This window comes from Eptesicus fuscus, chromosome 21 (assembly GCF_027574615.1).
Source record: "Eptesicus fuscus isolate TK198812 chromosome 21, DD_ASM_mEF_20220401, whole genome shotgun sequence".
In the NCBI taxonomy this organism is placed as follows: Eukaryota; Metazoa; Chordata; class Mammalia; order Chiroptera; family Vespertilionidae; genus Eptesicus; species Eptesicus fuscus.
In genome coordinates, this window is record NC_072493.1 from 43,400,389 (window position 1) to 43,419,023 (window position 18,635).

At 54.3% G+C, this 18,635-nt stretch overlaps 1 protein-coding gene across 1 annotated transcript; it reads left to right on the forward strand.

Annotated features, from left to right (window-relative positions):
- Positions 1-321: 321 nt before the first annotated feature.
- CPT1C (carnitine palmitoyltransferase 1C) lies at positions 322-14,907 on the forward strand. The gene is made up of 19 exons (XM_054710468.1): positions 322-350; positions 538-692; positions 3,258-3,397; positions 5,293-5,464; positions 5,657-5,758; positions 5,844-5,981; positions 6,807-6,884; positions 7,058-7,165; positions 7,246-7,330; positions 7,624-7,819; positions 7,905-8,087; positions 8,781-8,886; positions 10,655-10,771; positions 11,508-11,672; positions 12,418-12,552; positions 13,363-13,515; positions 14,047-14,160; positions 14,308-14,400; positions 14,600-14,907. Exons 2-19 carry the CDS (start codon positions 552-554, stop codon positions 14,744-14,746), a joined length of 2,373 nt encoding a protein of 790 aa, XP_054566443.1. The 5' UTR covers positions 322-350; positions 538-551; the 3' UTR covers positions 14,747-14,907.
- The last annotated feature ends 3,728 nt before the right edge of the window (positions 14,908-18,635 follow it).

Sequence of the window (18,635 nt, forward strand, 5' to 3'; positions counted from 1 at the left end):
TGCATTTATAGACAGTTCCCCCACCCTCACCCCACCCCGGCCTTGGAATGGGAAACGGAAATGGGGTGGACCGTGTCAGCGTCCGGCAGGTGTTCGTTTCAAATGGGTCTAGGACTAATATTTTTCTCGGAGACCCCCGTAACTCACCCTGGACGGATTTCCCCCTGCACCCCTGAATTCTGAAAGTCCTATATTGGGAGGAGGCACCACATTCTCAGCAGAGCCACAAGAGAGGTAAACGCGACTTAGCCCTCCCGCCTTTGTGTGTGTTCACAGAGGCCCCCAACTGAGGTTCCCCCAACACCGAGCGTCTGGCCGGGACCCTCAAGATCCTCGGGTGCTTGGGAAGGGTGAGCTGGCGTCCTACCTTCCTGGGTCTGCGGGAGGAGCGGGCTGGGGCTGGACTCCTGGGTCTGCGGGAGGAGCGGGCTGGGGCTGGACTCCTGGGTCTGCGGGAGGAGGGGGCTGGGGGCTGGACTCCTGGGTCTGAGGGAGAGCGAGCTGGGGACTTGGAGAGTGACCCTGTCCTCCTCCCAGGGGCCCAGCGGGGCATGGCTGAAGCGCACCAAGCCGTGGGCTTCCGACCCGCACTGACCTCGGACGGGGCGGAAGCGGACCTCAGCGCCTCGGTGCTGCAGGAGATCTACCTGTCCGGACTGCGTTCCTGGAAAAGGCACCTCTCCCGGTTCTGGGTGAGGAGGGCTGCGGGTTGGTTTCCTTCCGGGGATCCTGTTACCTGTTTCCGGGATGCCGGAGGCCCACCTCTGGCATCCAGGTGGCCCCGGTTCTGGGAAATCTGTCCACTTCCAGGACTCCTTACAGCTGTTTTCTGGTCTGTGGCTCCCTTCAGGGATCCTCAGCCTCACCCACTGGGAACCCCTATTTACCGCTTGCACCCACTTCTGGGACCCCCGCTTTCCCCACACCTCCAAACACAACTTCCACCCCAATTTCTAGAACTCAGTCCCCTTCCCATGGTACACCTCTCAGCTTTCCCTTTCATCTCCAGGCTCTAAAGTGGGTGCTCCCGCCCGGCAGGGGTGGCTCAGTGGTTGAGTGTAACCTGGGTTACAGTTTACTCCCCACCCCTGGTCCGGGTGCAACTAGTTGATCTCTCTCTCTCTCTCTCTCTCTCTCTCTCTCTCTCTCTCTCTCTCTCTCTCTGAAAAGCAATGAAAAAAAAATATCCTCAGGTGAGAATTAACAACAACAAAAAAGAAACAAAAATAACCACATTTGCCTGTAAGGTTTCCTGCCAAGCCAAAGGAAGACTGTCATGTAAATAAATCCCCGGGAGAAGCAGAGTAGCCACAGAAAGGATCCCTGTAGTAACACTTACTGGGCACCTGCTGAGCGCCTGGCCCCGAGCTGGGCCATGCAGCCCTTCCCCAGGCCCCTTCTCTGCTTATTTTTCTCCACAGCACCTGGCGCTGTCCGACACACTGCACTAAGCCCTTCACTTAGGTAGGCATTATCTCTGTCCCCGTAACCGTGACCGCAGGAATCTTGCTAACTTGTCACTGCTGTAGGCCCCAATTAGCGTTTGTGGAATGACATTGTCTCATCCCGCCCTTGAGACAGCTCTGCTCGGCGAGGCATGTTCCGAGATTGCTCCCATTCTACAGGTGAGGACACAGACAGGTCACGTGCTTGCCAGTGAGTGGCAGAGCAGAGGGTGGGACTCCAGAGCCCAAGTTCTAAAGCAGTGGTTCTCCACCTTCCTAATGCCGCGACCCTTTTTTTTAAATACGTTTTTTTTTTTTTATTGATTTTTTTACAGAGAGGGAGGGAGAGGGAGCCAGAAACATCGATGAGAGAGAAACATCGATCAGCTGCCTCCCACACACCCCACACTGGGGACGTGCCCGCAACCAAGGCGCACGCCCCCGACCGGAATCGAACCCGGGACCCTTCAGTCCACAGGCCGACGCTCTATCCACTGAGCCAAACCGGCTTCGGCAATGCTGCGACCCTTTAATACAGTTCCTCATGTTGTGGTGACCCCCAACCATAACTTTATTTTCATTGCTACTTCACAACTGTAATTTTGCTACTGTTATGAATCGTAATGTAAATATCTGTGTTTTCCGATGGTCTTAGGCTCTACAGCAGCGGTTCTCAACCTGTGGGTCGCCTAAGACCATTGGAAAACACAAATATTTACATTAGGATTCATTAACAGTAGCAAAATTACAGTTATGAAGTAGCAACGAAAATAATGTTATGGTTGGGGGTCACCACAACACGAGGAACTGTATTAAAGGGTCGCGGCATCAGGAAGGTAGAGAACCACTGCTCTAAAGCCTGATTTCTGAGGCCCTCCTATTCCATAAATGTGGGAAGAAGCGAGAAAGAGGTCGCTTGAGCCTGGATGGTGCTGTCCCAGCTCATGGTCGGTGGTAGCTTTTATCCTGTCTTAACTTTGCTCTCTGTGATCTCGAAGCTAGGTTGGTTTTTTGTTTGTTTGTTTTGTTGTTTTAAAGCCTCATCCAAGGATATAAGGATATTTTTCCACTGGTTTTTAGAGAGTGGAAGAGGGAAAGACAGAGAGAAATATTGATGTGATAGAAACACATCGATCGGTTGCCTCCTTGCACAAGCCCAGATCAGGGCCCGGGCCAGGGAGGAGCCTGCACCCAAGGCACGTGCCCTTGACTGGATTCGAACCCGGGACCCTTCAGTCCACAGGCTGATGCTCTATCCACTGAGCCAAACCCACTAGGGCTTGTTTTTAATGTAAAATGAGATAATCTTAGTACCTACTTCTCAGGGTTGTGGGAGGATTTAAAGAGTTAAGCCTTGTAAAGGGCACCTGGCATGTAGTAAGCGCTCATTAAGTGTTAATTATCTTGTTCACCCTTTTCTAGGAATCTGATTAATAACCCAGCACTTTCATTCATTCCTCCTTCATTCCACGGCCAGGTAGTTCCAGAAGGCCTTCTGAGCTCCAGGTGCTCCTCTGTCCGGGGGGTCATTTTGTCTTCCAGGTCCTTCCTGAGAGTAACCTCCTCCAGGTAGCCCTCCCTGACTGCCCCAGGATGAGCAAGCTGCCACCACAGGCTCCTGTGCCTTGTCTACTGCCGTTAGCGCTCGCTTCATTCTTGACTGACCTCCCTGAGGATAGACTCTAGATCAGTCTGCTGCCCACTGGGTCTTGAGCACCCAGCTCAGAACCCAGCACACGCTGGATGCTCAATCAATATCCAAGGATTGTGCTTAGAGAATGCGATTGCATGGATGCTCTTTCTTCCCCACAGAATGACTTCCTCACTGGTGTGTTCCCTGCCAGCCCCCTCAGCTGGCTCTTCCTCTTCAGTGCAATCCAGCTCGCCTGGTTCCTCCAGCTGGATCCTTCCCTAGGACTGACGGAGAAGATTAAAGAGTTGCTGCCAGATTGGTGAGTTCCCACTTCAGCCCAGTAACCTCCCTAGTTCCTTTCCCCCACCTAGTAAGTTTCTCTATCAGTGTGCTGTGCCTGCTAAAGAAAAGTAACCTCTGATTCCTACTTTGGGACAGATTACTAAAGGTACGGCATCAATAAAAAAGGAGGTGCTTTTCTCTCTGCTTTCCATCCTGGCTGCTTCTTGTTAAGAGGGATGGTGACAAACTAGAAAATGTCTCAGATATGGTTATGTATACTAATGCAAGTGTGAACTCTGCTAGTCTCTGATTGTGTACTTTTAGGTAAGAGACTTGACTAGTTTAGGTGTCAGGGTTTTCATTATTTATTTATTTTTTTATTTTTACTGATTTCAGAGAGGAAGGGAGAGGGAGAGAGAGAAACATCAATGATGGGATAATCATCGATCAGCTGCCTCCTGCAGGCCCCCTACTGGGGACCGAGCCCACAACCCAGGCATGTGCCCTTGTCCGGAATCGAACCTGGGACCCTTCAGTCCGCAGGCCAACGTTGTATCCACTGAGCCAAACCCAGCCAGGGCAGGGTTTTCATTTATTAAATGGGGGTAATAATAATTGCTTCTTAGGGTGGTTGGAAGAATTAAAATCATGCATGTGGGATATTCAGTACGGCGCCAGGAGGTTGTTACATGGGACTGGGTGTAATATTACAGTGGCGGCTGTCACTTTGGGAAAGATTTGGCAACCAGATCACGGCATGGTCTAACTCCTGCATAAGTGCCCCTAGGGAAGAAGGCAGATTTGGGGCAGACAGCCCCAAAGGCCTGATCTTGGCTTGGAGGTAGAAATTTCCAGGAAGACTAGATTTACTCTTTGCACAGAGGGGAGTGACTCCCCCAGCTCCTCCAGGTGGGATTTGCTCCCGTGTCGGTTAGCAACGTTGCAAACGTGTTGGTTTACTGTAGGCCAATTTCCTAAACCTGAGTTTAGTTTGGAACCACCTGGGAAGGCTTGTTCAAACACCGATTGCTGCCCAGCAGGTGTGGCTCAGTGGTTGGGCACTGACCCATGAACCAAGAGGTTCCCGGTTTGATTCCCGATCAGGGCATGTGCCTGGGTTGCAGGCTCCATCTCCAGTGGGGGTGCATGCAGGAGGCAGCCAGTCAATATCTCTCATCTATGTGCCTATCTCCCTCTTCCTCTCCCTTCTTCTCTCTCTAAAATCAATAAAAACTCATTTTAAAAAGACAGCTCTGATTGCTGCCCTGGCCGGTGTGGCTCAATTGGTTGGGTGTTGTCCCGTGCACTGAATGATTGCTGGTTCGATTCCTGGTCAGGGCACATGCCCGGGTTGCAGGTTCCATCCCTGGTCGAGGGCATTTGGGAGACATACAATCGATGTTTCTCTCTCTCTCTTCCCCTCTCTCTAGACTTAATAAAAACATTTAATAAAACACACACAAAAAAAAAACCCAACACTGATTGTTGGACCCCAGCCCAACAGATTGTCTTCTAGGTCTGGGTGGGCCCAGGAATCGCATTCCCAGCAAGCTCCCAGGTGCAGCCGATGCTGTGGTCCAAGGCCCACACTTTGAGAACCACACTGAGAGGATAATTGCTACTTGGGAGGGAAAAGTGTCCTTTTAATAGGAATACCACTTACTAAGCACCTACCCATTTCCATGAGACCATGAGAAGTGATTTTAGAAGCTTGGGGTCCCCACAGTCCTTGGAGGAGGCGGGTGCTGAGAGAGGGTCCTGCCTCCTTCACAGAAGAGGAAACTGGACTCTGTGACTGACTCTAGTTCTACAAGATAAGCCTCCAACAGCCAGGAGAGCAGAGAGGAATATTAGGAAGGGCAGGGCCCAGTGAGGCTGGCGGGGCCGGGTTCTGAGGCCAGGAGACCCGGCCCTTCCTCTCTCTCCGCCCAGGGGTGGACAGCACCACAGGCTCCGAGGGGTCCTGGCGGCCGCGCTGTTTGCTTCGTGCCTGTGGGGAGCCCTGATCTTCACACTTCACGTGGCTCTGAGGCTGCTGCTGTCCTACCACGGCTGGCTCCTCGAACCCCACGGAGCCATGTCCTCACCCACCAAGACTTGGCTGGTATGTGAGGGGCAGAGCCCTGCTCGGGCCCTGTGGGGGCTTACTTCTCTGTCCCCCACTCTCTGGGTCTCTGTCCCCCTTTGGGGGGGGGGAGGTATCTGTCCCATTTGCTCTGTGGGTTGCCACACGCACCTCACCCAGGTCCCCAGCCCCAGTGAGGGGTTTAATGACCCACAATTCCCACTTCCCCAGGCCCTGGTCCGCATCTTCTCCGGCCGCCACCCAATGCTCTTCAGTTACCAGCGCTCCCTGCCGCGCCAGCCCGTGCCCTCCGTGCAGGACACCGTGCGCAAGGTGGGCCGGTCCCTGCGGATGGGAGGAGAGGCGGGCGGGGCGGGCTTGGGCCGTGACCCACCTACTTCTCCGCCTCTTCCCGCAGTACCTGGAGTCCGTCAGGCCCGTCCTTTCGGACGAGGATTTCGACTGGACGGCGGGCCTGGCTCAGGAATTCCTGAGGCTGCAGGCGTCGCTGCTGCAGTGGTACCTGCAGCTCAAGTCCTGGTGGGCGTCCAATTACGTGAGTCCCTCGTGGGGAAGGCAGAGGTCTGAGCGCATTCCCCTGACCTGGCAGGTTAAGCCCCGCCCCACGCCCCACCCACAACCTCTAGGCCCTGCGGCGATTGGAGGCCCTAGACACCGGGCATTCTGGGCCCCGCCCCTTACTCCATCAGCCCCGCCCCCACGCTCCAATGATGGAAACCCAGCTCCAGATGCTCCAGTATTCCAAGCTCCTCTGCCCTCTCAGTACTCTGAACACTCTGTTGTCTGCCAACAGTGTGAGCCCCTCTCCATGCTCTGATGTTCTTTTTAAAAAATATATTTTTTTATTGATTTGAGAGAGGAAAGGAGAGGGAGAGATAGGAACATCAATGAAGAGAGAGAATCATTGAATGGTTGCTTCCAGCACACCCCCCACTGGGGATGGAGGCCGCAACCCAGGCACGTGTCCCTGACCAGAATCGAACCTGAGACCCTTCAGTCCGCAGACCGATGCTCTATCTACTGAGCCAAACCGGTTAGGGCCTGGTTGTTGTTTTTTTAATCTCAGATGGGATCGATAAACATATCTTGTGTGCCCAGCCTTTGCCATTGGCAGCATACCTTGGTGCTCACTCTGTGTCAGTAATACGGATATACCTTGTTCTTTTTAACAGCTGCGTAATATTCCATAGCATGAGTATAGCTTCTAGGTTACTGCTAGTTACCGATCAGGCTGGCCTCCTGCACTGGGCCCCGCCCTCCCTGTTAGACACAGAAAGGTCTTGGGTAGCTGGACCCTCCCACTGTCTCCCCTGCATCGGCCCAGTCACCCCAGCTTCGTGTCTCTGTGACCCATGCCCAGGTCAGTGATTGGTGGGAGGAGTTTGTGTACCTTCGCTCCCGCAACTCGCTGATGGTGAACAGCAACTATTATATGATGGTGAGCGGGGAGAAGGGGGCTAGGAGCTGAGGAGGGAGGGGGGCTCATAAAATGTGGGGTTTAGGGTCAGTGGCCCAAATCACAGTCTTGAATTCACCATTCGCCCGCCCTCTGTTGGGGATCAGGGGCAAACCTGACCCCAGGCGTTTTGCTGTCTCCTCCTCGGCGCCCAGGACTTCCTGTATGTCACGCCCACACCCGTCCAGGCTGCTCGCGCCGGAAACGCTGTGCACGCCCTGCTCCTCTACCGCCACCGCCTGAACCGCCAGGAGATCCTGCCGGTGAGGGGGCCGCCCTGGGGACAGAGGCCGTGGGGCTGTGTGGGCCCCTGGGGCAGTTCCCGAGCCAAGGTCTCCTGCAGACGCTGCTGATGGGAATGCGGCCCTTGTGCTCCGCCCAGTACGAGAAGATATTCAACACCACGCGGGTTCCTGGGGTCCGGAAAGGTGAGACCCGATATATTTTTATTGATTTCCAAGAGGAAGAGAGAGGGAGAGAGAGATAGAAACATCAATGATGAGAGAGAGTCATCCATCGGCTGCCTCCTGCACGCCCCCCACTGGGGATCGAGCCCGCAACCCGGGGATGTGCCCTTGACCGGAATCGAACCTGAGACCCTTCGGTCTGCAGGCTGACGCCTTAGCCACTGAGCCAAGCCGGCCAGGGCGTAGTTGCTGTTCTTATTCTTAATGTTTCCAACCCTCCCGCCTCCACACTCTGCCCCCCCCCCCCCCCCCAGACCACCTCCGCCACCTCCGCGACAGCCGGCACGTGGCCGTCTTCCACCGGGGCCGGTTCTTCCGCGTGGGCACCCACTCCCCGAGCGGCCTGCTGTCCCCGCGCGCCCTGGAGCAGCAGTTTCAGCGGATCCTGGACGACCCGTCGCCCGCCTGCCCCCACGAGGAGCACCTGGCGGCCCTGACCGCAGCGCCCCGGTGAGGGGAAGGGCGGGGGCGCACCCCGAGGTTGTGGGCCGGCGGGGGCTGGGCAGGGCCCGGGGCTCAGGCACGTCCCCCACAGGGACCTGTGGGCGCAGGCACGGGGGGCCCTGAAGAGCCGCGCGGGGGAGGCCCTGGAGGCCGTGGAAGGCGCCGCTTTCTTCGTCTCGCTGGACTCGGAGCCCGCGGGGCTCACCCGGGAGGACCCCGCGGCCTCCTTGGACGCCTACGCCCACGCCCTGCTGGCTGGCCGCGGCCACGACCGGTGAGTCAGCCCGGGACCTGCACCCCACCCCGACCTGCGACCGGAACCCCGTGTTTGGACCTAGTACTCTGGGCCCTAGACACACAGACCCTGAACCCCAGTTCTGGGGCACCTCCAGACCCAAAGGCCCCCTGGATCTGAGGACCCCAGACTCAATGCCTTGCGACCTGGGGACGTCCGACCCAGAGAACCCTAGACCCAGACCTAGGAACCCCAGATCGCAGACCTGGACGCTCAGACCCAGAGATCTCCAGAGCCCGGACCCCAAGCCGGGGATCTCAGACTCAGACTCAGAACCCCGGAACCCCCAGACCTGAATGCTGGCGTCCTAAACCCAAGACCCGCCCCTCCCCCCCTTCCCCAAGACCTAGAGACCCTCAGAGAACTTCCTAGATGCCCACCAGTCATCCTGGTCTCTGAGCCCCTGGGAACGCGCCCTGACCTCCCAGCACCCCCCGAGCCTTGCACCTTCCCAGGTACGTTCTCTCACAATCCCCAGCTCTTCGCACCTTGGACCGGCCTCAGCGCCCATCCAGGGCCACCAGTTGGAGGCCCCGCCCTCTTGGAGATCCCACACCAGCCCTGATTCCAGAAAAGTCTCCCCACCCGGAAATCCCCACAGATCCCTCAGAGCACCCCGACTTCCCTCCTGGGCCGGGCTCTTTGGTGACCTCTCTGACCTCTCCCCCGCAGCTGGTATGACAAGTCCTTCACCCTCATCGTCTTCTCCAACGGGAAGCTGGGCCTCAGCGTGGAGCACTCGTGGGCGGACTGCCCGGTCTCAGGGCACATGTGGGAGGTAGGGCAGTCGGGGGACCACCACCCCCGTTTCTAGGGACCTTCCTCCCCTGGGACTTAGTGTCAGAGGAAAAGCAGAGGCTGGGCGAGAGGAGAGGCCGGCCAGGGCCACCCAGCAAAGCAGGCCTGGGGGGGACAGCTGGCACTCAGAGAAGGAAGCCGATTTGCCCAGTCACCGAGCCAGGAGCTGCAGAGCAGGCCTGTGAATCCGGAATGTTCTGAGGCCAGAGCAGGGGGGCCTTTGAATCACTTCATCGCTGAGTTGGAGCCGCCTCTCAGCTTGGCTGTGCCACCTTGCGCAAGGCACTCCCCTCCCCTGAGCCTGAGCTCCCCTCCGTCCCGAGAAAGGCTGGGTTTCCTTCTATCTTTTTTTTTTAAGATTATCCAATTTTTAAAAAAATATATTTTATTGATTTTTTCAGAGAGGAAGGGAGAGGGATAGAGAGAGAGAAACATCGATCAGCTGCCTCTTGCACACTCCCCACTGGGGATGTGCCCGCAACTAAGGTACATGCCCTTGACCGGAATCGAACCTGGGACCTTTCAGTCCGCAGGCCGATGCTCTATCCCCTGAGCCAAACCGGTCAGGGCTCCTTTTATCTGTAAGTCCCATCCGGTCCTGAGAACCTCTGCTCTCTATTTTATTTCATTTTAAATCAGAGGGCATGGTGCCTGCCGCCCATCGCCCCGTCTCCAGTGCTGCATGAGGGCTGGACGGGGCCGGGGCGGGGAGCAGGGTGTGAGGGGAGGGAGGCCCCTCCAGACCTCGGGAGCAGCCCAGATCAGCGCAGACTCTCCTGCGCCTGTTTCTCGTTTGTAAAATGGGAATTTCTTCCCTTCGATGGTATCGGCAAATGAGACACAATTCAGTCCCACGCCAGACCCTCAGATTGTTCACGTCCACATATCATCTCCGTATGTCTATGTTGAACGAGGAGATGTCGCATAGAGTAAGATAAAGAGAAATGGCCCTAAAAGGTTTGGCCCAGTGGATAGAGCATCAGCCTGTGGACTCAAGGGTCCCGGGTTTGATTCCGGTCAAGGGCATGTACCTTGGTTGCGGGCACATCCCCAGTAGGAGGTGTGCAGGAGGCAGCTGATTGATGTTTCTCTCTCATTGATGTTTCTCTCTCTCTACCCCTCTCCCTTCCTCTCTGTAAAAAATCAAATATATATATATATATATATATATATATATATATGGTAAAGAGAAATGCCAGGCTGGAGGGTAGCAGGTGCTCGATTAAGGTTGATTTAAAATATTTAGCAGGCCCGGCCAGCGTGGCTAGTGGTTGAGCATCGACCTATGAATCAGGAGGTCACTGTCTGATTCCCAGTCAGGGCACATGCCTGGGTTGGGGGCTCCAGCCCAGTGGGGGGCGTACAGGAGGCAGCCAATCAATGATTCTTTCTCATCATTGATATTCCTATCTCCCTTTCCTTTCCTCTCTGAAATTAATAAAAATATATTTTTTAAAATAAAATATTTAGCAATATTTAACAATAATAAAAAGCAGGGTGTGGGCCCCGCTCAGTCAGAATGGATGCTGAGGGGCGGTCCTCTCTGAACCTGTCAGAGGGTCAGGGATAGGAAGCGCCATTGGGTATTAGCATCACTCTGGCTCTCGATGGACTTGAACCTGAGAGCCCACTTGTGAACATCAGGGGTTCCTCCTTCTCAGGGACTGACCCCAGGCACAAAAGGGCCTGGTCCCGGTTAGATGGACCAGAGGGAGGGAGGGACGCTGACCGCCTGCATTTGCACACAGTTCACTCTGGCCACAGAATGCTTTCAGCTGGGCTACTCGGTGGACGGCCACTGCAAGGGCCACCCTGAGCCCTCACTGCCCCGGCCCCAGCGGCTACACTGGGACCTCCCAGACAAGGTGAGTCTGGGTTGCCGGGCCTCTCCTCCGAGTCCCCAAATTCCTGGCTTTGACTCTAAACTCACTCTCACCCCCAAACTCAACCTCGAGACCAACCTCATCCCCTACTCCATCCCCAACCACAACTCTAGCCCTATCCCCACCACCAATGCCATCCTCAACCCCAACCTCATCTCTCAATCCAGCCCTGCCCCAACTCCATCCCCACCCCAAACTCATCTCCATCCCAACACCATCACCACTCTAAATTCAATCCTGTTTCCAACACCAAACCCATCTGAAACCCCAACCCTACCTCCATCCCAGCTCCAGCCCCAACCCTAACTTCATTCCCTCCACAACCCATTCCCGCCTTAATGGCATCCCCTGTCTCCACCTTTAACCTAGCCCAGTGGTCGGCAAACTCGTTAGTCAACAGAGCCAAATATCAACAGGACAACGATTGAAATTTCTTTTGAGAGCCAAATTTTTTAAACTTAAACTTCTTCTAACGCCACTTCTTCAAAATAGACTCGCCCAGGCCGTGGTATTTTGTGGAAGAGCCACACTCAAGGGGCCAAAGAGCCGCATGTGGCTCGTGAGCCGCAGTTTGCCGACCACGGACCTAGCCCTTCAACTCCATTCCCAATTTCCATGATCCACCCCAACCCTAACTCCATTCCCATCACCACTTCCGGCCTCGTTCCGTCTTACTTCCATCTCTAACCCGGCCTCCCCTCCCTCCCTCCTCTGGCAGATCCACCTGTCCATCTCTCTCGCCCTGAGGGGAGCCAAGACCTTGTCTGGAGACACTGACTGCCACGTCTTCCCCTTCTCCCACTTCGGCAAGAGCTTCATCAAACGCTGCCACCTGTCTTCAGACAGCTTCATCCAGATGGCCTTGCAGCTGGCCCACTTCCGGGTCAGTTAGGTTCCCTGACCCCACCCCCTCTCAGGGACTCGGTTCCCTGGTCCCCCAAGACCTGCCACATCAGCCCCTTTCATGACTCTTCTTGGCCATTGTGGGTCCACTATCTTTTTCCCCCCAGAGGTAGTTTTTTTTTCTTTAATATTTTTTGAGAGAGAAGAATGGAGAGGGAGAGAGAGAGAGAGAGAAACATTGATGTGACAGTGAAACCTTGATCGGCAGCCTCCTGCATGCCCCCTGGGGATGGAGCCTGCAACCCCTGCATGTGCCCTGACTGGGGATTGAGCCAGCAACCTTTTTGTTGTTGTTAATCCTCACCGAGGATATTTTGCCATTGATTTTTTTTAGAGAGAGTGGAAGGGACAGGGAGAGACAGAGAAACATCGATGTGAGAGAGACACATGGATTGGTTGCCTCCCGCATGCACCCTGACCAGGGCCAGGATGGAGCCTGCAACTGAGGTACGTGCACTTGACCAGAATCTAACCCTGGACCCTTCAGTCCGAGGGCCGACGCTCTATCCACTGAGCCACACCAGCCAGGGCGAGCCAGCAACCTTTTGGTGCACAGGGCGGTGCCCAGCCACCTGAGCTGCACCGGAGGGCGGGTCTGCCATCTTGATTCCTCTCTCCCAACCACACAGGATGGGGCGGGAGGAGGCTGCGGGTCCAGAGGTGGGTCATGTCTGCGAAGACTTCCTGAGCCCAGATGACAGACTCCTCTTCTCCTTGTCCCCCAGGACAGGGGTCACTTCTGCCTGACTTATGAGTCAGCCATGACTCGCCTGTTCCTGGAAGGCCGGACGGAGACAGTGCGGTCTTGCACGCGGGAAGCCTGCAGCTTTGTGAGAGCCATGGAGGACAGAGAGACGACAGTGGGTGTGAGCCTCATCTGAGGCTTCCGTCATGTCCACATCCTCACTCATGCACTTGCAGATGGTGATGGAGCACCTGCTGAGGGCGCTAGGGGCAGGGAGGACAGGCCTGGACTCTGACCTTGAGGAGCTCACTGATGGGGGAAACAGATAATTCAGCAGAGTGTGATACAGGCATATATATATCAGAGAGAGAGAGAGAGAGATAACCATCAATGATGAGAGAGAATCATTGATCAGCTGCCTCCTGCACGCTCCCTACTGGGGATTGAGCCTGCAACCTGGGCATGTGCCCTGAACAGGAATCGAACCGTGACCTCCTGGTTCATAGGTTGACTCTCAACCATTGAGCCACGCCAGCTGGACTGATATAGACTTTAATGGGGGTCTCACAGGACACTGGGGGAGCACCCAAGAGGGAGCCCTTTTGCCACAATGCAGCCCTCTGATGACTTAACCTTGATTATTTAACCTATGTGACCTTGTGACTTCCATTTGCATCTCTGCTCAGACACCCCCCCCCCTCCACCCCAGGCACCTCTGCTCCCTCTCCCCCTGCCTATGTGGTTCAGTGGGAGCAGTTTCAGGGGACCTGGGAACCCCTCTGCTTCTGCCTTGCTCTGTGCCCCTGGGCAGGTGACTTTCCCCCCACTGAGCCCCCCCACTGAGCCCGTTTCCATCTGTAAAATAGAGCTGCTGCCTCTGCCTTGCAGGGGTGTTGCAAGCTGGGGTGAGGCCAGGGGTGTGACGGACCCCCGTAGTAAACCCACTTCCTGTTTTTCCATGACCTGTGACCTCCGGGGACCCCAGGACTCACAGTGCCTCTCCCTGTTCCGCCTGGCGGTGGACAAGCACCAGGCTCTGCTGAAGGCGGCCATGAGCGGGCAGGGCGTCGACCGCCACCTCTTCGCACTCCACATCGTGTCCCAGCTCCTCCACCTGCAGGCGCCCTTCCTGGATCAGGTTGGGGTGCAGGGAAGTGGTGAACCGCGGGAGGAGGGAGGCACTTGGGGGCAAGGAGGGGGATGTTGGGAAAAGGAGGTAACAAAAAAAAAAAAAAAAGGAGGTAACAGCGGAGGAGAGAGCTAGGAAGACCGGACGAGAGGGAAGGGAAAGAGGCCAGGCCGGGGAAAGGGGGCGGAGAGAAGGGGAGAGGGGCGTGGTCCCAGACAGAAAGGGGCGGGGCTGGTCCCAGGGAGGGACGCCCGTCACCTGGGAGAAGGGGCGTGGCCTGGGCGGTGGGCGTGGCCGGGGAAAGGGGCGGGGCGGTCAGGAGCGGGGAGAAGCGCAGAGAGGTGGTGGGGAAGGAGAAGGGCAGAGGGCAGGTGGGGCAGGTTTAGGGAAACGGGCAGCCAGGGGGCAGGTCAGAGAGGGCGAGGGCTGTGTGGCGAGGAGCAGAGCCGAGGGGGCGAGGACCTGCGAGTCTGTCTTTGTTTTTGGTTTTCTTTTTTTTTTTCGGGAGGGGGTGGCCTGTGACCGTGCTCCTCCCCTCAGGTTCACTCGGAGCAGTGGCAGCTGGCCACCAGCCAGATCCCCGTCCAGCAAACCCACCTGTTTGACGTCCACAATTACCCCGACTACGTGTCCTCTGGTGGAGGATTTGGGCCTGTGAGTGGGACAGGCCGACCCGGCTCCCTGAACCCTGGGCCCTGAGGGAGGTGGGCGCGGCAGCCTGACCCCTGACCCCTGCCCCCTGCCCCCTGGTGGGGGAGGCACCGGGGCGTCCTCTGTTCCCCTCACCCTGTCCCTTTCCAGGTGGATGACCACGGTTATGGTGTTTCTTACATCTTCATGGGGGATGACACGATCACCTTCCACATTTCCAGCAAAAAATCAAGCACAAAAACGGTGAGGCCAACCGAACCACCCGCCACCTCCTTCCTCAGGACCCAGGAGTCTGGACCCCTCCTCCCTCCGCTCCAGAACCCGAGTCCCGACTCCCAGCCCCGACCTGCCCCCCAGCCCAGGATTCGGTCCCCAGCCCTCCCGCCCCGCTGCAGGGGCCCCTCTCCCGGCTCCCCCTGGACGTGACCCATTCTCCTTCCAGGACTCCCACCGGCTGGGGCAGCACATCGAGGATGCGCTGCTGGACGTGGCCTCCCTGTTCCAGGAGGGGCAGCGCCTCAAGCGAGGGTGCAGGGGGCTGGGGGAGGAGGACGCGGGGAACAGGCGTGGGTCTCTCCCCTGCCACTAGGGGCTCCAGGGCACCCCTGCCACCCACCAACTTTTATCTCTTCCAGCGGGACCTGGGCTCCTCGGGAACTCGTGGGGGGTCTCTGTGGCTGGGCTGGTGCAGGACGGAGGCACCCTGTTTGGGTTGGGAAACCCCACATCTGGGCCAATAAAGATGTGTGAGCTGGGTGTGTGGTATCGCTATACTCGGCCTGGGCAGGGGTGGAGGGGGGAGGAGACAGGCCTCGTCCATCCCCAGGCCCAACCATGAATTCCCAGTTACAAGCACAACTTCAGTGACAGCCCAGTTTACTGCATTCCCACCTCCAGTCACACTAACCCAACACCCAAGGCCAATCCCAGTCAAACAACCCACAAGCTCCCAGCCCAGTTCCTGCTGCCCCAACACCAACTGTCCACACTCGGGGGGGGGGGGGGAACATGTCTTATCAATGCACTTGCCAATTCTCATTCATCCAGTCTAATTACCATGATATTATTGATACAGTGAACTAACATGGTGTTTGGAGGGATATTTAAGCCAGTCGTGTGAGCCACTTATGTAATTAAAAATTGTTAATATCCCGTGAACCTGGGTTGGAAAACATAAAATTGCTAAGGTGTCAGTACTACCCGAAGCGTTCTACAGATTCAACGCAGTCCCCATCAGAGTCCCGATGGCATTTTTTTGTAGAAATAGAAAAATTCCAAAATAATCTTGGAAAGGAAGCACAACGTTGGAGGTCTCACACTTCCCGATTTCAAAACTTACTGTAAAGTTACTGTCAGCACAATAGTGTGGTGCTGACATAAAGACAAGCATGGGGCCGATGGGATAGGATAGAGCGCCCAGAAATAAACCCTCATGTATGTGGTCAGGTGAACTCTGACAAAGGGAGTCAAGATCACTCAGGGGGGAAAGGGCAGTCTTTTCAACAAATGGTGCTGGGGAAACTGGGTTCCCACATGCAAAAGAACCACGTTGGACTCTTACTTCACTCCATAGAGAAAACAACTCAAAATGGATCAAAGACCTAAATGTAAGAGCTGAAACTTTAAACTCTTTTTAAAAATATATATATTTTTATTGATTTCAGAGAGGAAGGGGAAGGGAGAGAGAGAGAGAGAAACATCAATGGTGAGAATCATTGATTGGGTGCCTCCTGCACGCCCCACACTGGGGACCAAGCCCGCAACCCAGGCATGTGCCCTTGACTGGAATCGAACCTGGGACCCTTCAGTCCGCAGGCTGACGCTCTATCCACTGAACCACGCCAGCCGGGCTAAAACTTTAAACTGTTAAAACAGGAGAACAGCTACATGCCACTGGATTTGGCAATGATTCGTTGGACATGACAGCAAAAGCACAGGCAACAAAGAAAAAATAGATAAATTGGACTACCTCAAAATTCAAACCTGTGCAACAAAGGATATAAGAGTAAAAAGACAATCCACGTAAATGGGGGGAAATATTTGCAAAGCATTTATCTGACTAGGAGTTACTATCCAGAACTACAACTCAACAGCAACAACAACAACAACAAAACAACCCCATTCAAAAAACGGGCCAGGACCTTGAATAGACATTTCTCCAGAGAAAATATGCAAATGACCATTAAGCACATGAAAAGATATTCCTGGTGGTTGCCAGGAGCGGGGAGGAGGGAGAAATGGGGAGTGAGATTTTATTTAATGGGTACAGGATTGTCTTTGGGATGATGAAAAGTTCTGGAAATAGATAGTAGTGATGGTTACGCAACATTGTGAGTGTAATTCATGCCACTGATTTGTACACTTTTAATCCCCAAAATTATATTTTGAACAATTTCGCTATTCTTGGTTGCTTTATGATGACATATTTGTCAAATATATTATATATGAAGTTTTAATGTTTATCATCTTTTTAATCTTTCAGGACCAAACTGATTAGTGTTACCTTACATTTTATTTTATGTATTTTTAGTATACTAGTATTTTTATTGGTTTCAGAGAAGAAGAGAGAGGGAGAGAGAGATAGAAACATCAGTGATGAGAGAGAATCATTGATCGGTTGCCTCCTGCACGCCCCCCACTGGGGACTGAGCCTGCAACCCGGGCATGTGTCATAATTGGGAATCGAACCGTGACTTCCTGATTGATAGATTGACGGTCAGTCACTGAGCCACACCAGCTGGGTGTGTTACTTTATATATATATATATATATGTATATATGTATATATATATATATTTTAAATATATTTTATTGATTTTTTTACAGAGAGGAAGAGAGAGGGACAGAGAGCTAGAAACATCGATGAGAGAGAAACACCGATCAGCCGCCTCCTGCACACCCCCCCACTGGGGATGCGCCCGCAACCAAGGCACATGCCCCTGACCGGAATCGAACCTGGGACCCTTGAGTCCGCAGGCCGACGCTCTATCCACTGAGCCAAACCGGTTTTGGCTGTTACCTTATATTTTAAAACATATAGGCTTTAGACCTATCTTATTCTCTATAGAAAAAAAAAAATTGCTTCTTTCATTTACTTATTTCTTCAGAAGACCTTTAGAATAATTGGGTTTAAATCTTCTAAAAATAATCTAATGGGGATCTTTTTTTTTTATTATCGATTTTTTACAGAGAGGAAAGGAGAGGGACAGAGAGCTAGAAACATTGATGAGAGAGAAACATCGACCAGCTGCCTCCTGCACACCCCCCACTGGGGATGTGCCCGCAACCGATGTACATGCCCTTGACCGGAATCAAACCTGGGACCCTTCAGTCCACAGACCGACGCTCTATCCACTGAGCCAAACCGGTTTTGGCCTAATGGGGATCTTGATTCAACTTGTATTAAAGATGTCATTTGGATGGAGTTAACCTCAGCACGACATTCAGACTCGCTATCCAGGAAAATAGTCTTTCATGTCAAGTTCTCTTAAAAATATATTTGGGCCTTAGAGGTACGGAATTGGATGACTCATCGTCGCTGGCCCCTGGCACGCTCTACTGTTAAATGTGCCAGTTAATAAGCTATTATCTCTTGGTTCCAGTTATTAAGTGTGCCAGTTATTTATTATCTCTTGGTTTCAAATCCATTCCCCTCTTCTGAGCTTTGTGAATCTGAGGTTGGGACTCTGAAAACCACTTTCGCTTTGCCCACCGGCTGTGCTGCACTCTGCCAGTAGGGGGCACCAACGAGACTAGACGCCTGGAGGACGTAAAGGGGACTCGCTCCTTCCTGTTGGCTCTCGGCTTATTTCCAGTCAGTTTCTGGTTCCCATCAGCATCACCAGCAGTTTTTCCACCCTGGCTGAGGCGGTTCCTTCTTGTAACTGCTGGTAAGTCTAGTTTGCAACTTTTCCGAATCTTCACATCCTCAGCAACGTCAGCACCGTTTCACCCGCAGCTTCCCGGGCAGGTCCCAGTGCCTGGCGGTCCTCCGAGCGCAGACACGCCTGCCCTGGCTGGGCAGCGCCCCCTCGCTGTCCGAGTTTCATCTCCAGTGGGAACCTCATCCAAGCGTTTAGTTCCAATAATTCTAAACTTCATCCTTTGTTTTGCTGGCCCACGGCGGTAGCTGCTTGCTGTAGTGAATCGCACCATGAGGTTATCTTTTTACCTTTTGGTTACCTAGTTACCAACCCTTTATACCTAAGTACAGTAGTTCCCCTTATCCTGGGGGGATATGTTCCAAGACCCCCAGTGGATGCATGAAAGCCCATATATATACACTGAGTGGCCAGATTATTATGATCTCTGAACACATAATAATCTGGCCACTCAGTGTGTGTGTGTGTGTGTGTGTGTGTGTGTGTGTGTGTGTGTATTAGAGGCCCAGTGCATGAATTCGTGCATGGGTGGGGTCCGGCCAGCCTGTCTAGGGGGAGTGGAGGACATGGGACATGGGCAGTTGGCCGGCCTGCCTGC